Here is a 20,503-nt window from a genome sequence, read left to right on the forward strand (position 1 = left end):
AATGTCTCGCAATGCCTTATCATCATAGAAATACGCGCAATGCCTTATCATCATAGAAATACGCGCAATGCCTTATCATCATAGAAATACGTGCAATGCCTTATCTTCAGAGAAATATGCGCAATGCCTTATCATCATAGGCGCATTGCCTTATCATCATAGAAATACGCGCATTGACTTATCATCATAGAAATACGCGCAATGCCTTATCATCATAGAAATACGCGCAATGCCTTATCATCATAGAAATACGCGCATTGCCTTATCATCTTAGCAATACGCGCAATGTCTTATCATCATAGAATGTCTCGCAATGCCTTATCATCATAGAAATACGCACAATGCTTTATCATAGAATGTCTCGCAATGCCTTATCATCATAGAAGTATGCGCAATGCCTTATCATCATATAATGCCCCACAAGGCCTTATCATCATAGAAATACGCGCATTGCCTTATCATCATAGAAATATGCGCAATGCCTTATCATCATATAATGCCCTACAAGGCCTTATCATCATAGAAATACGCGCATTGCCTTATCATCATAGATATACGCGCATTGCCTTATCATCTTAGAAATACGCGCAATGCCTTATCATCATAGAATATCTCGCAATGCCTTATTATCATAGAAATACGCGCAATGCCTTATCATCATAGAATGTCTCGCAATGCCTTACCATCATAGAAATACGCGCAATGCCTTATCATCATAGAATGTCTCGCAATGCCTTATCATCATAGAAATACGCACAATGCCTTATCATCATAGAATGTCTCGCAATGCCTTATTATCATAGAAATACGTGCAATGCCTTATCATCATATAATGTCTCGCAATGCCTTATCATCATAGAAATACGCGCAATGCCTTATCATCATAGAAATACGCGCAATGCCTTATCATCATAGAATGTCTCGCAATGACTTATTATCATAGAAATACGCGCAATGCCTTATCATCATAGAATGCCTCGCAATGCCGTATCATCATAGAAATACGCGCAATGCCTTATCATCATAGAATGTCTCGCAATGCCTTATCATCATAGAAATACGCGCAATGCTTTATCATCATAGAATGTCTCGCAATGCCTTATCATAGAAATACGCGCAATGCCTTATCATCATAGAATGTCTCGCAATGCCTTATTATCATAGAAATACGCGCAATGCCTTATCATCATAAAATGTCCCACAATGCCATATCATCATAGAAATACGGACAATTTTTATCCTCATAGAAAGTGTCACAAGCATTATCATAATCATTGTAGTTTCCAAGTTTTGAAAGTAAAATAATAATAACAAAAAATAAAATAACAAAGTATAAACCGAGTCTTCATCACCGTCTGTATCCTTAGTTTGGCTGGCGGAATCTTAGTATTAGTATCATATGTGTTATGCACTATAACTGCATACTGTAGACAAGTTGACCAAAGTCTCTTTCATTATTAATCCTGACAGGTTACTATGGCCACCACCTCAATGCTGCCAATGACACGCGCAACGGAGTCTACATCACTTTATGGTGTTCAACCCAAAGTAGTATTTCAACTTTCATCTTGCCGCAGTAAATATTGTTTCGAACATTCCCAAATAAAATGTTGCATGCTTACAAATGTAAACTGAGCAGCAACGCTAGAAATAGTTACAATACATCGCTACTGATATATTGTATCATTCTTCATATTGGATTAACATTCCTTGCCAATCCTTTGGAGAATATATTCGTTGTTACACATAATTGTGTTTATACTTCTTTTGTTTTCACTTTGGACATTGGACTACAATACAATGTATTCTGCTATAACAGATTTGTGAATAATCACGGAGACACCATTTCACTACAAACTTTATTAATTAGTGCAATATATCATCGTTCAAATACATAAGAAGTCAATGTCCTATCATGATGTTGTATTCGATCTAAGTAATAACATCAGTAACAGCTCAGTGAATATTTGATTGATAAATTACAATTAATATTAAGAATCTGAAGAAATTGTTCTGCAAACCCACTGAAATTCTGATTATATTAAAATAAGAAACACATTCTTAATATATATATTGTTAACTGCCTGGCGATTAAGTGTTGCGTAAATCATTGTTAATCGAAGTCTGCCTATACAAACCAAACTTTTGTGTCATATGAGTAATTATATGTAACAATTGTTTTTTTCCTTGTTTAACGATGGGTTACATTATGTATTAGTGTTTGTTTGTTTGTTATATATAAGAAAATCGATTGGCATATGCAACTTTTCTACTTTTGAAATGGATTCATAGCATTCAAATGTCTTTATTTTATATATATTCGGTAAATATCATAGATGTTATCCTATGAGTAATGCATTACGTTATGCATTTTTATAATATTGATTGCAAAAATCTGTATATAAAAACTGTTTTGTACATACGTACAAATATTAAGGTAATGGCGTAGATATTATTTATTAATTTCTACAACATATGTGTTAAAACATACTGCATTGTATCAAGGCAATATATGATTGGTATATACTGAACAAAAATATAAATGCATTAAAAACCTATGATTTCTTCAAGAAAATCAGTATACTTGTTGACTTTAGTGTATATACCAGGCATGTTTGCTCTGGCACAGCCGTAACCAAAGCTAGTTACGCCGTATAAATACCATCGTCCATCATCCGTATTTTCGATCATCAGTGGTCCGCCACTGTCACCCTGAAAATAAAACATGTATGTCATAACCTAACCTAACATAACAACCAACAAGGCATCATGATCAGTTATATCTAATGCCTGATACCACACTCACCATAAACACATATTCCAAATTACAACAAAAATCACACATTTTCAGTATTTCTTTTTCATAAATTAGTAGATAGTTGTGGATCCAATGGTCAGACATCTTGACAACTTCATATTTTCAATTTATAGGGGTGACAATGTGCAGATGATATACATATATAGTCCATTAAGAATGGTCTGGAAAAAATATTTGGCTTAGACAGTGTCATATTTTATGTGGCAGTATTTTGATCAACTTCACACATTCGATTTTAATAAACATGCACCATTCGCCAATAAGTTAATCATCCCTTTGTGATAACTAGTGAATGATTTCTCATTATTTATAGTTTAATCAATAAATAATATATTTTCACCAACACAATGTCTGAATACTGGACACTATTTCACGATTTGTTCAGTTAATAAATATTTCTTTTAACAACACACATTTCCGTACCTGACATGTATCTATACCCCCAGTCAAGTATCCCGCACATTGCATACCAGGATGGAGCTCGATATTCAACAGCCCAGCACATTCTTCTAGTGCAACAAGTGGAACATGAGCTTCTTGGAGAATTGTGGATACTTCTTCAGCTGGAAATAAATATTGTAATATTTTAAAACCAAGGTTAACTTATCAATGTACGTTGTATTTGTATGTGATGTAATGTGGGCGTGGACATACTGCTTCACTGGTCCAGGTTAACCCTACAATAAATAACTAACCTTTATGCGATTTAATGCGAGTGGTGTCACACACTTACCACATCTTCTGGCTACAGGCTACCTCATACATGAATACACCCTGTACCTGACTGCCTGGGGCCTGGTAAATGTAGATTGTAGATGACACCTCATTTACAATATATATTTACCAGGCCCCAGGTAAACTCATCATATATGTACAACATACTTCATGTAATGTTATATGGGCGGTGGCATACCCCCACCATCTTCTTATATTATGCCCAATGTTCAGACGAATATACAATCATGTGGCTTTATGCGATTTAATGTCAAGTACATACACTTATAATCTTCTTCCACTAGCCTCCAGGTAAACAAAGTTGTGTGCGAAGTAATGTGAACGATAACATACACTTACCATCTTCCTCCGTTATGCCCCATCCTGCAATATAACCTAGTCTACCAGCAGGTAAAACAATATCTTCTAAAGCTATACATGCTGGTCTTACACGATCTGTGTAAGTCACGGGAGACGTCAACTTTAATAGGGCAATGTCATTAACATATGTCCGGTAATTGTACTCTGGGTGAATGTAAAATGTACTTATAGTCCGGGTCTGTTTGGATGACACATATGAATTTGTATATTTAATTCCCATCACTGCTTTGATGCTACTGATATCGACAATGTCCACAATCCTGCGGATTTAATAGACATATACATTAGATGTCGTAAAATAATGAAGCAAATAAAGAATGGTTTACGTCACGTATTGTATCTGTATTGCCGTACTTAAGTTACAGTTACACGTATTGTATCTGTATTACCGTACTTGAGTTACAGTTACACGTATTGTATCTGTATTACCGTACTGAAGTTACTGTTACACGTATTGTATCTGTCTTACCGTACTGAAGTTACAGTTACACGTATTGTATCTGTATTACCGTACTTAAGTTACAGTTACACGTATTGTATCTGTATTACCGTACTGAAGATACATTTACACGTATTGTATCTGTATTGCCGTACTTAAGTTACAGTTACACGTATTGTATCCGTATTGCCGTACTGAAGTTACATTTACACGTATTGTATCTGTATTGCCGTACTGAAGTTACATTTACACGTATTGTATCTGTATTGCCGTACTGAAGTTACAGTTACACGTATTGTATCTATATTGCCGTACTAAAGTTACAGTTACATGGATTGTATCTGTATTGCCGTACTGAAGTTACAGTTACACGTATTGTATCTGTATTGCCGTACTTAAGTTACAGTTACACGTATTGCATCTGTATTGCCGTACTGAAGTTACAGTTACACGTATTGTATCTGTATTGCCGTACTTAAGTTACAGTTACACGTATTGTATCTGTATTACCGTTTATTTGTGTTTATTATCATTCAATATAACAATCTAGTGGGAGAATCATCGACATAAATTGCAATTGATTGAAGTGAGTAAATAATCTCAGAATGTCTGAATACTGATTACTTGAACACAGTTGATGTAGTAGAGATGTAAGTGGATGATTACAGCTAGTCTAAATAGCAAAGAAGTGTGAATACCATTTTCTGAACTGAGAAGGTGATCACTAATGGTTTGAATTGTAAATTGTGTCGGTGTTAGTTGAACTATTGGAAGTTCCTGTATCAGATTCAGTTACCATCGAATTATCATGGCATTCAATGTCATTTTCTGTCTGCTTGAATTCAACTCGCCGATTTGTGTTTCCTAAGTTTAGCATTTAAATCGAGTCAGCGTTTGAAACAAACTTTTTAGCATGAACAAATCTATTGAATAGTATACCTATTTTTATTATTAGGGTATAGGTAATAGGGATAGGTAACATTTTTAATGTAATTCAGATAATACCATCCACGAATGCATGATATGTAGTTCCACACAGCTGTAATCTTGGCGTATTTTCTTTTACAAACAACGGCCACAAGTCAGCCATCTTGAATCAGAACGAATGCATGTTCATAACGTATGTATAATGCTTGAGTGTGATTGCGTGCTCCGGAAATGTCAGGGATATGGCCCCTCTATATTCTTTAAAACTTAATAGCGGGCAGTCGTCCATTTTTATTACAATCTGTAAAACAAAATCACATGCATCAACATATGTTAATTTTAATGTTCCAAGTAAAAAAGAGCAGAATGCGTGAATCTCGTCCATTTCATATGTATGTTTTAAGTTAGAACGTGATCGGTCCAGGTATGTATGAGATGCAGCTGCTGACGAACGTATGTACGTATGCAAATCAAACCAACAAGACTCCGTTTTTGTACTCCATCTAAAACAGGATTACGTACTTACTCGGATTGGTAGAGACAATGTGCTGCAGTTACAATCCATTGCGTATTTATTAGTGTCCCACCACAAAAATGAGAACTGTCGGTTAAATTTTGTAATGATACAATCCATGGCCAATTACCATCAGATGCTGATGAACCACCAACGATTCTACTGGATGGTTGATCTGCTAGTAATCCGCACCCTGCATAAATGAATACAAACATGTATCAAATATTCTCTTAAATGTCCGTAAGCAAATAAAAAACAACCAGACAGACAGGTAAACAAACATAAATAAATAAATAAATAAATAAATAAATAAATAAATAAATAAATAAATAAATAAATAAATAAATAAATAAATAAATAAATAAATAAATAAATAAATAAATAAATAAATACCTATTCCTGTGCATTCCAAGCTTACAAGCTGATCGTTCGAACATGTTTCTGTGCTATGAATTGATAACATGAAACAGATAAACAAATACTATACTATATACACAATCACAGAGTCATCATAAATGCATACAAGTATACAACGCATGTTAAAATACATGGTCTGTTACGTGCAATTCGAGTTTACAATACAAAGCTCAATACTAAACACCTTCAACAGTTCACTGCTATGTTCTTTCAACTGATATATAGTGTATATATTTGTCGTGGGGTGAGAACGTTGTGGTTATGGGTTTAGAATCAGCTATTGTATGTAATTTACAAGTATATATTCTATACATACCTTACTTCAAGTGCATTTCGTATATTCTTCAAATCATTCACTGTTACGGATGGACGTAACGTTGCAGACTTATCGAATCCATCGTTTGTATAGTAATATGTTTTTGAAACATTTCTAGGGATAATAACATTGCACACTTTAATTCTTTATCTGAAGTTAAGCACTTCATAATATATGGTATGTAATACACAATGGATATTAACCAATTATTACTTACCCAAATCCCAACTGTTGACATACCACACGACTATAAGCATTATACCATCCATTAGCACATATGGGTATCCATGAGGCATTGTACTTGGCATATAACATTGACCCAAACATTTTAACTGTAACGAATCGTCAACAAATAATAATTATTACGATTAGCAAAACCTATCTAAGGAAAATCTAAAAAATAACCCTGCAAGTTACATTCATGTTATTATATAAACAATTAATATTTTATTACCACACTTGGATTCATCCGAATTATCAGGACAATCTTTGTTATCATCGCATTCTTGCGTTTTCATGACACATTTATGAACATTTGAGCAACTCATTTGTTCTCCATCGTCTGGACACACAGATCCACACAATGCAACTGTTTCATCTGAATTATCCCCGCAGTCATTATTTGAGTCACATCTCTTAGAGATCGGTATACATGTTCTATTGGCACAGGTGAACTCTGAATATGAACAACGCGTCGAAGCTGAAACAAAAGAAAAAAAAACTCTTATGTGTGAACTACATCTCGAATATTATTCAAATAAGGAAACTTAATTTCGAAAATCATAATTCCTGATATAACCTTACTTTGATAACAGTCAGCCTCATCAGATGCATCAGGGCAGTCGTTTGTGTCGTCACATCGCCATCCCAATGGAATGCATTTACTATTGTCGTTACAGCGGTATTGGAATTCGTTACAATCACCGTCATGATAATTACCTGCAGTAATTGTGAGTGAAGTATTCTGTTGTAGATATTGAGCAAATAATACCACACAAAGTTTCCTAACAGATAAATTGCAATTTGAAATGTAAACAAACATCAACAAACAATATCCAACGTATGTATTAGTATGAATTTGAGTCGATTCTTCTACTCACAGTTGTCTTCGTCAGATTCGTCCCAGCAATCGTTTGCTCCATCACATTTACCACTGACATGAATGCAGCGGCCATCATTGCATCTGAACTCCATGACGTCACAAGTACCTTAATTAAAATAATTCGTTTTGATACAAGTAAATAAATAATGTTACAATCAACGTTTATTATTTAAGTTTTATAGGCAACAGATATGATGTATTTGATTTTTAATATTAGCTTTGGCTTCACATAAAACAGTCTTACTGTTTCAGGAGATAAAATTTGTGGACAAAATTGCTCTATAAAACGCTTTCGACTGACACACAAATAAAATACAAATGGTGTCCAGGCAGTTCTCTTGAATCTTGAAGGAATTTTCCATATATGATGCATCCTACAATAAAAGTACAAATTGGGCTATAAAAACAAATGTTCTATCAGTTTCATATTCCCTTAAGTCAGTCCTTTTTATGGTCAACTGGTGAACTTGAATTTCCAAATTATGCAACCAAATTGGGATATTTTATTTAAAAAAACGTCCTTGGTCACGCTAGTGAGTGAGTGAGTGAGTGACAACGTTATACGCAGGGGGAAGCAGGCATTCTATACCATCTCTGAACATGCATTAGTTTATTTGCTTTGTTTATTTAGCTGATCCTGTCTTACGTCACATGACTTGTGCAGGAGATTGACTTCCTGTTTGTTTATGCATACGTTAAATTGGCTAGCCATTCTACTGACCACCTCATGCCACTGCCCCGAGAGTTTCCACCCTTTCCGTTTTCCGTACATTTAAGCTGTTGTTTTTAATTTGCATAATCAAACACATGCTGTTTATCCCAATTAGGCTTAATTGACAACCAGAGTTGTTAATCAGATAAATAAACATTGAAAAAGCAAATAAACCAATGCATGTATGTACAGAGATGTTATATAATACCTGCTGCCCCCTATAGTTAAACAGGCGAAAGAGATGTATAGAGTATACTCACCTGATTGTGGTTGCCAACATCCTGCATTATTGTCTAAATCAGAACAACTAAACTGAATAGCCAATTCTCTCAATACATTGAGACAACTGTACAACACTGAATAGCAAAACAAACGACAAGGTCTTTGGATAAATCCAGCATCACTCGGACACGATGGTGCGTACGTTAAACACGCAAACAATGTCGCATATTCGTGGCAGTGTAGGTAGTCTTCTATTTTGGAGAGCATGTTAGTGGCCATTTCCTGAGTTGTTACAACTTTGTTAGGAAAATATGCTGACGTGTACGGCAGAACATTTGTACAAGCGTTGATGGTTACCGGCTGGCAATCTGAAACATATAGCAAATAGCATATTTGTTGATGTTATGAATACTTTTAATCAAAAGTCACTCACATTTGAACAATACCACCGAGCATGTTGAATTTATGATTAGAGGTTGAACAGTCAAGTCAAAGTTTAAAAAACACAGGATCTGATTTCGTGTATCCTACATCCTAACATTGTATCATTGGACGAGGTTTTGGCTTGGAGATCCGTACTAGTGTTTGTATATTATCACACACACGCTGGAAAAAGATTACGACATTACGTGTTGCATTGCGCAATGATTTGTGCTCACAGCGGCCAAACATCTTAATTTCGTACATAAAAAATAATATTATCTTTGCAATTACCATAACACCGTCTCCAATCCTCATCTGACATATCCATACATTCACTATAACCGTTACATTGTTGTGTAGAAGAAATGCATCGAGAGGATTCACAGGTAAACTCAAAAGAAGTACAATCTATAAGCAAAATGAATATCTCGTTACAAATACTGTGAAACATGTTTAAATAGCAACATGCCATTTTAGCGAATTTGACTCTATGCATGAACTGAATCCTAATTTAGCTAAAGTGCTAACAATCTCATCGTGGAAATATACTTTATTCTTAATTAGCGACATCTTGAATTAGCAAAATTAGCTACAATAACATGCTAGCTGATGTAGTTCTGATGTTTCAACTGTTTTATTTTCAGAAGTGTGAAATATTTGGTTTGATTTCGTCAAGATTGTACATTGATAATAAATATACAGTTTCATCATTGGGTGTTTTAAAGCAACAAACCTGCTGATGTGTAAGTTGGAGCAGTGGGCATACGAGGTGTTGAAGGATATTTCAGACCTTTATCTGTAAATAACAAACATTATAATATGTTTAACATGATCTGCTGATATTCTATATTCTATAACGACTACACACATTTGTCTTCTTCAATTCATGTATCAACTACAATTATATTTCAATAAACCAAACACAATTATGGAAAAGTGCAGTCCCAGGCCAGGGAAGTTTTTTTGAAGAATGTCTTTAAAACGATGAGGTTCTGAAAGTCGCCCACTCACGTGTTTCAGCGCACGCCACCACGGCGTTACGTTGATTTGGGATGTGAAACCCCATTGCTATTGTCCGTATATCCCAATGAATTGTTGGTTTACCAGTAAGTGACCATTTGTTCATGAACTTTTTTGAAGTTCAACCAAACGTCAAAATTGTCGACTATGGGAAATCATTTAAAGCCATATTACTATCTCTCGTGTAAAAATATTTTATTATATCCACTTACTTGAAACAACCGTCACGTAACTTATGCTCAGCAACGAAAGAATTGCGTTTGAATCATATGAAGATATTCCGCTTGTAAGTGCGTTGTCGATAGTGCTTGTTTTCACGGCGCTCTTCATAAAGATATGAAATATCAAATCCGATGAATACAACCTGTTTAACATAATATATATATATATATATATATATATATATATATATTAAAATAAGATTATTGGAATTATATTTGTGTTTATAATATTGCAACATGTGCCAATAATTTTCTAAAAACATTTGACAACGCATGGATCTTAAATAACCAAACTCTTCGTGGAAATACGACATAACTATTCGATTTTGAACACAAGGCAATATTTTTACCCGAAATTAAAAATAGATCGACGTCGTCAAATTGTGATTATTGTGTCGATAAAAATGATTATTTAAACATTAGGAAATAGGTGGATATTCGAATAATATGCACCAGCGGAAGCTGTAACAATCACAGCGTAGCATAAAGAATATAAGCAGTTGGTTAACGCAAATGAATCATCCTATATGCAGGAATAATAAGTAATCGTTATGGAAACATAATAACACAATTGCATGAAAGCTTTTGTTTATTCAAACTTACCCAACATTAATGTCACGGAATCTTGATAAATCATAATTCTTGTATGTTGAAGTTGTTAAAAGTAGTATATGATCAATCTGAAAATATGTTCACCACGTCATAACAATGAATCTACTAACGCGCGGTGCATGATGAATTGGCTAACTACCAACCAAATTGTGAAACGAAAACACCGACGTACCAAACTAAAAAAGATTGACGCGCCAACTAAATAAAAATGTGAAACCATGCCCCTATCAACATTGATGGTAACTTCAGGAATGCGGGAGGCTCGGTAACGTCGGAAGAGCTACACACTATGATCGCGAATGACACTTTTGCAGATGGAGGTAATCCGGTCACTGGGAATTTTTCATCTTTCATTTGAAGTAGCCGAGAAGTATCGTTTCGGTGTACGCGGTTTGCGTAATAAATGGTAGCGAGTAATGACTTGCTGTTTGTTTGGCTCTATAGTCGATAGTAATATGTTACTTACTACAGCATTACTTGTGCATTAACATAATAATTAATTATTCAACAACTTTGGATTTTTTTTATCACATATCGAAGTGGGTACTGTAAAATGATTAATTTTCACTGAGTTTAAATTTCGTTGATTTACCATTTCAGGCATATTCAGTGGGTTTTAAATTCACGGTATTATCATTTAGATAATGTGTTCTATGCTAAATCTTGCATATTCACTGGGTTTTAATTTAGCACATTTTCCAGTCAGCGAAATAAGCAAAATTAAAACCAAGTGAATAATTAACCTCTTTACAATATTTGATATCATAATTACATACGAATTTCTAAATATTCGGTTCTGTGTGCAAGTAACCGCCTAGAATTAGTGTTTACGTTCAACCAGTTCCTGATGCAATCGAAACTTACAGATATTTTTCCATATTGTTATTAATAAATCGATCTCTGAGTATTGAATCGTGGCAGGTTTTACTTGACGCGAACGTTTACAACTTTTTCTTTAATTTCACTCCGTAGGTTAGTTATTTTCCTTTTCCCTCACCGGTATTCAGGACGGCTAGAACACACATTGTTACACAATCGGTTGTGGCAGTACTCTGACTACCTCATAATGTTTCGTCGATCCTCTTCACAATAGTTTGGAAAAGGTTGCGGAGATTTCTCCGTGGAGGTTTGTATGAGACTGTGACTGTAAATGACCAATAAATAAAGTATGCCGAATAGTCAATATGAATATACTAATTTCCAGAACAATTGCAAAGAGTTATTCGTTTTCTGTACGCCTTCAACGTGACGTTGAAATAAATGTACACCCTTATTAAATCAATATTTCCAGACTATCGCTGCTTAGGACTCAATTCCCGCGCATGCTCACCCCTCCGCTTTAATCAAAGTTACATTAATATAATATGAATAATTATTTACGTACTTCTGTCTCCATTTGCGACGTATAGTACTTGTATTCTTGTGAATTGGTATCTTCAAGAATTTCCTCAAATTCGTCAGAAAAGATCAGCGATGAAGTCAAAGTAACAACGTATCCACTGTATCCATTATTATTATTATTATCATCATTATTACCAACATTGCCTATATTAGTACAAAGAAGGATATTAGAAAGTAAAAAGAAGAACAAAATCTTACATCCATTCAATGAACTTCCCGCACTGTAATAATGCTGTTTCGCAATAATACTCACTGAAACTAAGACTCAAGACAATTGCCGTTATTATAGCAGTAATTATAACTGTCACAGCAATGCATGTTCTGCTATTTGTACTCTTCTTAGGTAGTTGTCGGGGGATAGGCACTGTAGTAGACCCCCCTTGGCTACCACGTTGCTGTTGAGATGTTGTTTGTCGTACGGCCTGAGGAACTATAACAGCCCGAACGACCACCAATGGCCCTTTATTTGTCTGCACCACTTTCCTAACAAATACACGTCGTGTTGTAGCCACTTGAGGGCGTTTTGCACCCAGGACTACCCTCGGAATATCAGTTGGCGCATTGATAACAGGTGGTATCTGTTGGCGTGGAGCCGTCGGTGGGTTGATGTCAGCAACTTGCGTTGAATTCGTCTAGAAATGTTAATAAAATAATGTTCTGTAGCAAGGAAAGATTTGCGGCTTTTGTTTTTTTAGAAAACGTATTATAAGTATTTTCCACACGTTCTAAATATCTTATACTTTAGGTGTTAAACCAAGATTTCTAAATACGCTGAATATAACATAACACTACGAAAAAGAATTTCCGTTTTCGAAATTGTGAAATATTTTTGTTTTTGGGAGAAAAAAGTCGTGAACAAATCTGATTTTGACAAAATAATTCAGAAATTTATATTAAGAATAATTCATAACAAAATGTATTCCCTATGCACCCGTAAATAACTTTCATAATTACCGATTACACAAGAATATTACAGTAAAAAGATAATTTGCTATATTCTCTATATTTTTGTCTTTTATTTGTCTTTAATTATGACTGAAAAAAAAACAGAATTAAATAACAAACTATGTAGTATGTTCAACAATTTTTATATGAACAATAACTTTAATAAATATTAAATACTGTATTTTTCTGCATAAAAACGAAAGAATTTCACAATGTTGAAAACGGACAGTCTTTATTGCAGTGTTTAACGTGCTTTTTCTCGCGTGAATATCTAGGTCTTTTATGGCGTATAGAAAATGTCCATAAGAAATATTGAGTTCGGCCTTCAATGGTATGCAATAATATAATATTGGTTGAAAGACCTTTATAAATAACGTAGGCACAGGTACGATGAATCTGAAAACAGATCAAAATGTCAAACAAAAATTGTTGAGTAATAATAAGCCATTCAATCTGATTGATACATGTAAGCCAAGTCCGAAAAAAACATTATTTATTTATTTATTTATTTATTTATTTATTTATTTATTTATTTATTTATTTATTTATTTATTTATTTATTTATTTATTTATTTATTTATTTATTTATTTATTTATTTATTTATTTATTTATTTATTTATTTATCTGTCTGTCTGGTTATTTGTTTGTTTACGAACAGGTATGAGATTATTTGATACATGTTTGTATTCATTCAAATCATCTATTGTAAGAATAGCAGTAAAACACTGAGTGTTCTAATTACTCAGTTTATTCGACGTGTCTCATTATAACTATAAATTCAGGGAAACAATAAATTGAAAAGTATACATTACAAATGAATTATAAAAATGCAGAAGTTCAGCTATATTTAAAACTATGTTCTCTTTAACCCAAATAAAAAATTAGATCCATAATTTGGTAGAACGTGACTAAAAGTTTTCTTTTCGGCATCTGGCTTTGGGACATTCATGTCCATCTACATTAATACCTTTAAATTTGGAAAAAGTAAAACTGGGTTATACGTTTATTGTGGAAACATATGATTTTGTTGTTTTCCCCGAAGCAAAACAAAACAACACTAATCTTATGTAGACGGTCTAGCCGAGGCAAAGAACAATGCCCCAAAAGTTTATAATATATGCGTGTAAGACAGGCATTATGATCATTCCATAATAAAGTTTCATCATCAACTGTTACACCTAGAATGGAATCTGAATGTACCCTAGCAACCAAAGTACCGTCACCAATAACGGATAAAATATCACTTTGTTATACTACCCATCTTATGGGATATAAATATCAACATGCATTTAGATTTACTGGCATTTGTCTTCATAGAATCAGCATTAACACGGAAATCGGTATAACGTCATTATTTGTAGCTACGATTACCTTGCGCAATAAGTGTCTGAGTATCAGCATGCACATATAGCTGAGAGAAATCCGTTGAAATATATATCATTGATAAAGGTTCCAAAATGGGAAAAATCTCAATTTATCATTACTACTTAAGCCAGTTAACACGTCGCCCCCTCTGTTGATAACAGATTGTGGTTAACGTGACCAACATCTTTGAAGATACCATTGAGGTAGATATCGATATTGAACAAAATTTGATCAGTATTGTGGTCGACGCAGCCTGACAAAGAATGTTTCCCTTAAACCCCGGCTGAGCGCTTAAGTGATGGTTGGTGTGAAAAAATAATAATGGGTAATTATGAACGTTCCAAGTATTTTCGATAATCACGATAAAACAGATATCGGACGACAACTTGCAACATCGGCACGATCACCACTCCCTTTGTACAGCAAGTTGTCTTTGTTTGTTATTCTGCTCTCAAGGGTTCAATTTACACAACACGATCGGCTCACCAGGCGGGCCTTTTAGTTGGGCAGTGTCACAATAGCGAAGCGGCAAAAGACAGAAACGGAGAAAGGGGTAAAAGACTGGAACGGAGTCTATGTTAAAGCTTGTCGCAAGAAGTACGAAATCCAAACCATTAAACAAATATCGTGCCATATCGTTACGCTTGCCTGCAGTTACACAATAGTAACAGGCGTATTCATACTAATGCAAAGTAACGAGCAAAATGCTGACCTGTGTGAACCGGGAAACACCAAAACAAACACTTAACGAGGGCGTGAGATTTGTTTCGTCAAAAAATGGGATTTTAATCCTGAAACGAGAGCTTGTTGGTACAAGATTACATGCAAACCGTCGAATATTGAAAAGAAAAGAAAAAAACAAGAGGCAATAAACTAGCAGTAGCTTGTACAGTACGTCATTGTGGCAGTAGCATCACATGACACCAATCTCACGCTAGCATGTACAATACGTTGAGTTCGCAATGGCATGCGCATTTGTATTGTAGCACTCATCCGTGTCTCGGTTTCAGGAATATCTGAAAAAAGAAACTACCAATACATCATCACCAAAACGTTACATGGTGGTCTTATGTTATGGGCGTGGTGAAACATTAAAGTAGACGGTGTTCGTATATCTCACTTTTACCATGGAATTGTAAATACTTGGTCTGCTATGAATCAAAACCATTGTAAATATATACCACAGGAATATGAAATGATATAGAATAACACAAATATTCCCAGCATTTTTAACCGCAATTTATACAAGCTTGGAATTGTGTATATTTCTGATATTTTTAATTTCAAAGATAAAATTAAAGATTAGGGAGACTTCAGTGACACTGGTTTAAGCTTTATCAATCTTAAACTGGTAATGTATATTACCGTTTATTGCACCAAGATGGAAAAAAAAGACACAGCAATTAACCTACCTAAATTAACTATATTTTTCTATATTTTTGAACGACTTTTTGGTAATGTTGTCATCCTCCACCTCCCAATAATCCGCAATGTTACCTCCGAGCGATATTCTTCCAACTAGCCAGTTTGTTTTTCAATGTAAAATATCAGAATGAAAATTTCTATTAATGTTGCCAATCTCAGTGACCATATACAGCATACTACGTAAATTCGCATGGACCTTAGCTCAATGTTATTTTGCATGAATTTCCTCTCGCTTGGTGTCTGTACATTTTGACAAAAAGCTAGCGAACCACTAGTACACGTATTCTCGAAGTGTGAAGTTTGTTATTGTGAAGTTATTTGGATGGCCTTTTCAAATATTTGGGGAACACGTTCGAGTCCGAATAGACTACCAGCACAGCAAATAATATTAAGAGATGTACGGTTTTCAAATGTGTTGAATCATATTATTTTTCATTGTTAAAAACATATTTCCAAAACGAAATATTACCATCAGATATCAATTATTTAAAAAAATAAATTCAACTTTTGAGAAAGAAAAACAGTCCCTAAAGAAATGGAAAAACTTTACAATCCACAGATATAATTGAAAGCAAGTACAGGTATGCGTAATATACGAGTATGTGTGTATTTGTGCGTGTGTTTGTTTGTTTGTTTGTTTGTTTGTGCATCAGTTATTTATAAATTAGTTGTGTGTGCAAATAATAATAATAATAGAAAAAAAACCTCACTGACAGCTGGTGTACGATGTAATTTAATACAACAAAGCAGCGACCTGTCACTCAAATTAAAAGATCTGTAAATGAACCGAAAGACATATAACCTTACTCTGCCATATAAGACTTGGTATTTATACAATACATCTTTAAGGGGAAGTAGTCAAAAAATCTATTAAATTTGTGAAAAACTGTGGCAAACGTACATACAAACGAGTGGTTAGAAAATCACACTGGTCCGGATCCGTTATACCAGTGTCTTCTTATTAATGCTATTTTGCTTTCTAATAAGAAGTGTCACGTGATTAAAGCGATGAAATAGACAAAAATGCGCTGGTCATAGAGCTGTAGTCATATGATTGATTTCGTAGAGCCACTGAGCTGAATACTCTGAAAAATAGACCATTTTCCGTTCACTGCGAGAATCACGCGTTATGCGTGAAATCGAACGTAAAAACAGGACAAACAAAGGTCATAGCGTCGTAGTGGCGTCAAACATCGCGTGAGATTCGACAAACGCAAAAGTATTTTGGGAAACATTTCCATGTCAATAATGTGCTGTACACATTTGATGATGGGCAATTTCGATTAAGTGAGGATATTCGAAAGCAATATTCCTCTGTCGAAGATCGGCCGGTCGATGTGCGCTACGAAATAAAGAAATTCGAGTTCAAAATCAAATCGTTCGATTTTTGCGGCAGACGTTCGACGCGCGTCTTTCATGCATCTCGCGAGATCTCGCAGTTGTACGGAAAATCACCTATTGAGTCAATTAGAGCATGGAGCGGAAAGGTGTCACCTGTACGCGCGAGAATTGAGTCCTAAGCGATGATAACAATGAACGCTAAAAATGCAAGAGCTCACCGAGAGACGCTTGCTTGTAATAAAATGCCATGGCCGTCTACCTCATGTGCAGGTGTTGTTGCAATTTAGTAGAATTGAGTTTATAAACACTTAAATCCGCCAAAAATTACTATTCCATCAAACATATAATACAACCTATGAACCAGGAACAAGGATATTAGAGTTTTAAACCAAACACTTGTATTCTGTCACACAATGCGTGCCACGGCGTCACGCTTGATATCGGGTAAAAAATGTTTGCTTTGATATGTAAATTGTCATCATAGTAATAGGAGTATACATACCACTGCAAAGTAACGAGCAACATGTTGGGTAGTGTGAACCGGGAAACACCAACAGAGAAGTATCAAGGCGACGTCAATAAGTTTGGAAGGCTTTCCATGTATTATTACAAAATTTAGATTTGACAAAAATGGGACTGTATTTCTGAAACAAGAGCATGTTAGCTGTCTTTTGGTTATTCGTAAACCTTTTAACTGTCTATTGTAAATGCACATATACGTGAAAATAGTCAAATCTGACCACGTACTATATATAAGAGATACAAGAAACTGAATTTTGTTTTGCTTTGATGTAATGTTGTTTGTATTCCCTCATTCTAATTCATTACTAATAAATGTACCCCGGGCGAGTATGTGACAGACTCGACGGAAAAGCCAAATCCACTGTACCCGTGGTGGGTGTGCTGCAGACTCAATGCGTCCCGTGTCGTGTCCGCGCGTATATTTTAACTCATCAACACAAACAAGATATTAAACAATATAATTTGCTTATAACTTTTTTATATTACGTGTAAATATTTTTTTCAAGCGAATTGTAACCATAGTAGCAAAGGGAGACCATGACTCGAAACAAATCACGGCTCTCTGTTTGTATAGTTGAACATGAACATGAACTCAACTGCACATGAACGTATTCACCTCACGGACTGACCGAATCTGCGAGTTTTAAATATACAAACAAATAGTTAAATAATTTAGTCCTTCACCTTACTGCACCACTTTTGTCTGACTCTTCGATTTGTTTGGTAACTTGGTCTGTTGTTTATACAAAATATCTCAGTATTATACACGTTTTGATATCATAGTACTCACCTGCGTCTCGGTTTCAGGGATATCTGAAAAAGCAACATTGTGATGCTCCTCAATGACCGCATATTCACACTGGGGAGTGGTGATGTCTACTAAGCCAGTAGTATCATCCATTTCGAAAAAATGGCGACATTCGTTGTCCCGCCAGATCACATGACCATTTGAAGTCCATAGTGAAATAGCACCACGTGCTGCTACAAGTACGTCATCACCAAGACGTTACGTGGGTATCATATGTGGTGGGAGTGGTAGAACGGTAAATTAGAATACAGCCTCTTTCACCGTTCATAGCTGGAAGGCTATGTGAGTCAAAGTAACAAAGCAGTGACTCGACACGGTAAATGTTCTATTCCGTATTCAACATGGTAGTTAACCAATAAGAAAGTAGAGTATGCATCCGTAAAACGTTGATTTTCATGGAGCAGGATATAGGTAATCACACTCAGGCATATCAAATTTAGCGTACGTACATCTGTCAGGGAAAACAGACGAGGAAATATATTAAACTTTGAAAAACTGTGGCAAATAGACTCACAAACTATTGGTTATGAAAGCTCTCATTCCTGAATACAACATTTTTTTTTATAAATTGACTAGTATGAACCGGGAAACTCCAAACAATTAATAAACGAGGACACGTGATACCGAGACGACGTCAACAAGTGTGAATGGCTTTCAATGTTTATTAACACATTCTGATTTGGCAAAGTGGGATTTTAATTTAATTTGTCTTTTGACACACAAGTATACATAAAACTCATTGTATTGTTTAACAGTGTTCAACATACTCAATGGAGAGGCCAACGCCACTGTACTATTGGTGCCTGATATTTAATGGGGACGACGAATGCACATACATTGTGTGTCTGCCACAGACACAAAGGCGAGATGAAAACCAATGAACCCTGATTGAGTGTGCCACAGACTCAATTGGAAGATCAAACCACTGAACCCTGATTGAGTGTGCCACAGACTACCTCGGTGAATGGGTACTGTCCAATGGGTTTGTGCCACAGACATAATGGGCAGGTCAATGCCACTGTACCCTGGGTAAGTATGTCACATCGTCAAAAGGGAGGTCAAAGCCTGTGTGTGAGTATGTCACAGCCTCAATAGGAAGGCCAAATGTACTGTACCATGGCTAAGTGTGCCACAGAGCCAAATTCACTCTACCCTGAGTGAGTGTGCCACATATTCAATACATAGATGCAATTTACGGAGAAGCAATGCCACTGGGCATTGGGTTAGTTTGTCACAGACTCAATAGGGAAGTTTGAACCACTAATCTTGAATGTGTGTGTGTGTGCCATAGACTAAATACGAAAGCCAAATACGCTGTAATATGGGTGTGTGCCATGGACTTAATAAGGAGGACAAAGCCACTATACTCTAAGTGAGCGTGCGACAGTCTCAATTGAGCAGTCAAATCCACTGTACCATGGGCGAGTACCAACGAAGAGGACAAGGCTAGTGTACCCTCGAAGGTGTGCCACATACTCAATGGGGAGGACGCACACCACTATACCAACTTTGAATATGCCACAGACTCAACAAAGAGGAAACAATATCCGTAACAAGGATGTGTGTGCCACAGACTCAATGGGGAGGTCAAAGCCACTCTCCTCTGGGTGAGTGTGTCCTAGACTCAATAGAGAGGTCAAACCCACTTTACAATAGGTGTATGTAAACATACTCAATGCATGAAAGAGAAGCTACGGGATTCTTTTGAACTGCACATTTATGTGGCGTTAATTAAAAATGAACTGCATTTTGATTCACGTTATCGAATTTTCAAGTAGCACTTGCAAGTACTACTTGCAATTTGTTTTCCCCTGTGTATATGTTTGGACCGTTATCGCTGTATGCATGGAAATTTAA

At 35.4% G+C, this 20,503-nt stretch overlaps 1 protein-coding gene across 2 annotated transcripts; it reads right to left on the bottom strand.

Moving 5' to 3' along the window:
* Positions 1–1,845: 1,845 nt before the first annotated feature.
* LOC144341573 (atrial natriuretic peptide-converting enzyme-like) lies at positions 1,846–18,785 on the bottom strand. Of its 2 annotated transcripts, XM_085493564.1 has the most exons (18): positions 18,629–18,785; positions 12,493–12,871; positions 12,223–12,383; positions 10,830–10,906; positions 10,218–10,369; positions 9,719–9,781; positions 9,277–9,393; positions 8,601–8,930; positions 7,627–7,734; positions 7,331–7,465; positions 6,981–7,226; positions 6,744–6,858; positions 6,527–6,640; positions 6,187–6,239; positions 5,806–5,986; positions 3,893–4,173; positions 3,242–3,381; positions 1,846–2,712 (listed from the first exon to the last, which is right to left on the bottom strand). In XM_085493564.1, the coding sequence occupies exons 1-18, from the start codon at positions 18,737–18,739 to the stop codon at positions 2,548–2,550; spliced, it is 2,928 nt and encodes a 975-aa protein (XP_085349690.1). In that variant the 5' UTR covers positions 18,740–18,785; the 3' UTR covers positions 1,846–2,547. The 2 variants fall into 2 exon arrangements, with proteins under 2 accessions (XP_085349690.1, XP_085349691.1); XM_085493565.1 differs by lacking the exon at positions 12,493–12,871 and having other exon boundaries at positions 18,629–18,744.
* Between the last annotated feature and the right edge of the window lie 1,718 nt (positions 18,786–20,503).

Source organism: Saccoglossus kowalevskii, chromosome 19 (genome assembly GCF_978046115.1).
Source record: "Saccoglossus kowalevskii chromosome 19, keSacKowa6.1, whole genome shotgun sequence".
Lineage (NCBI taxonomy): Eukaryota > Metazoa > Hemichordata > Enteropneusta > Harrimaniidae > Saccoglossus > Saccoglossus kowalevskii.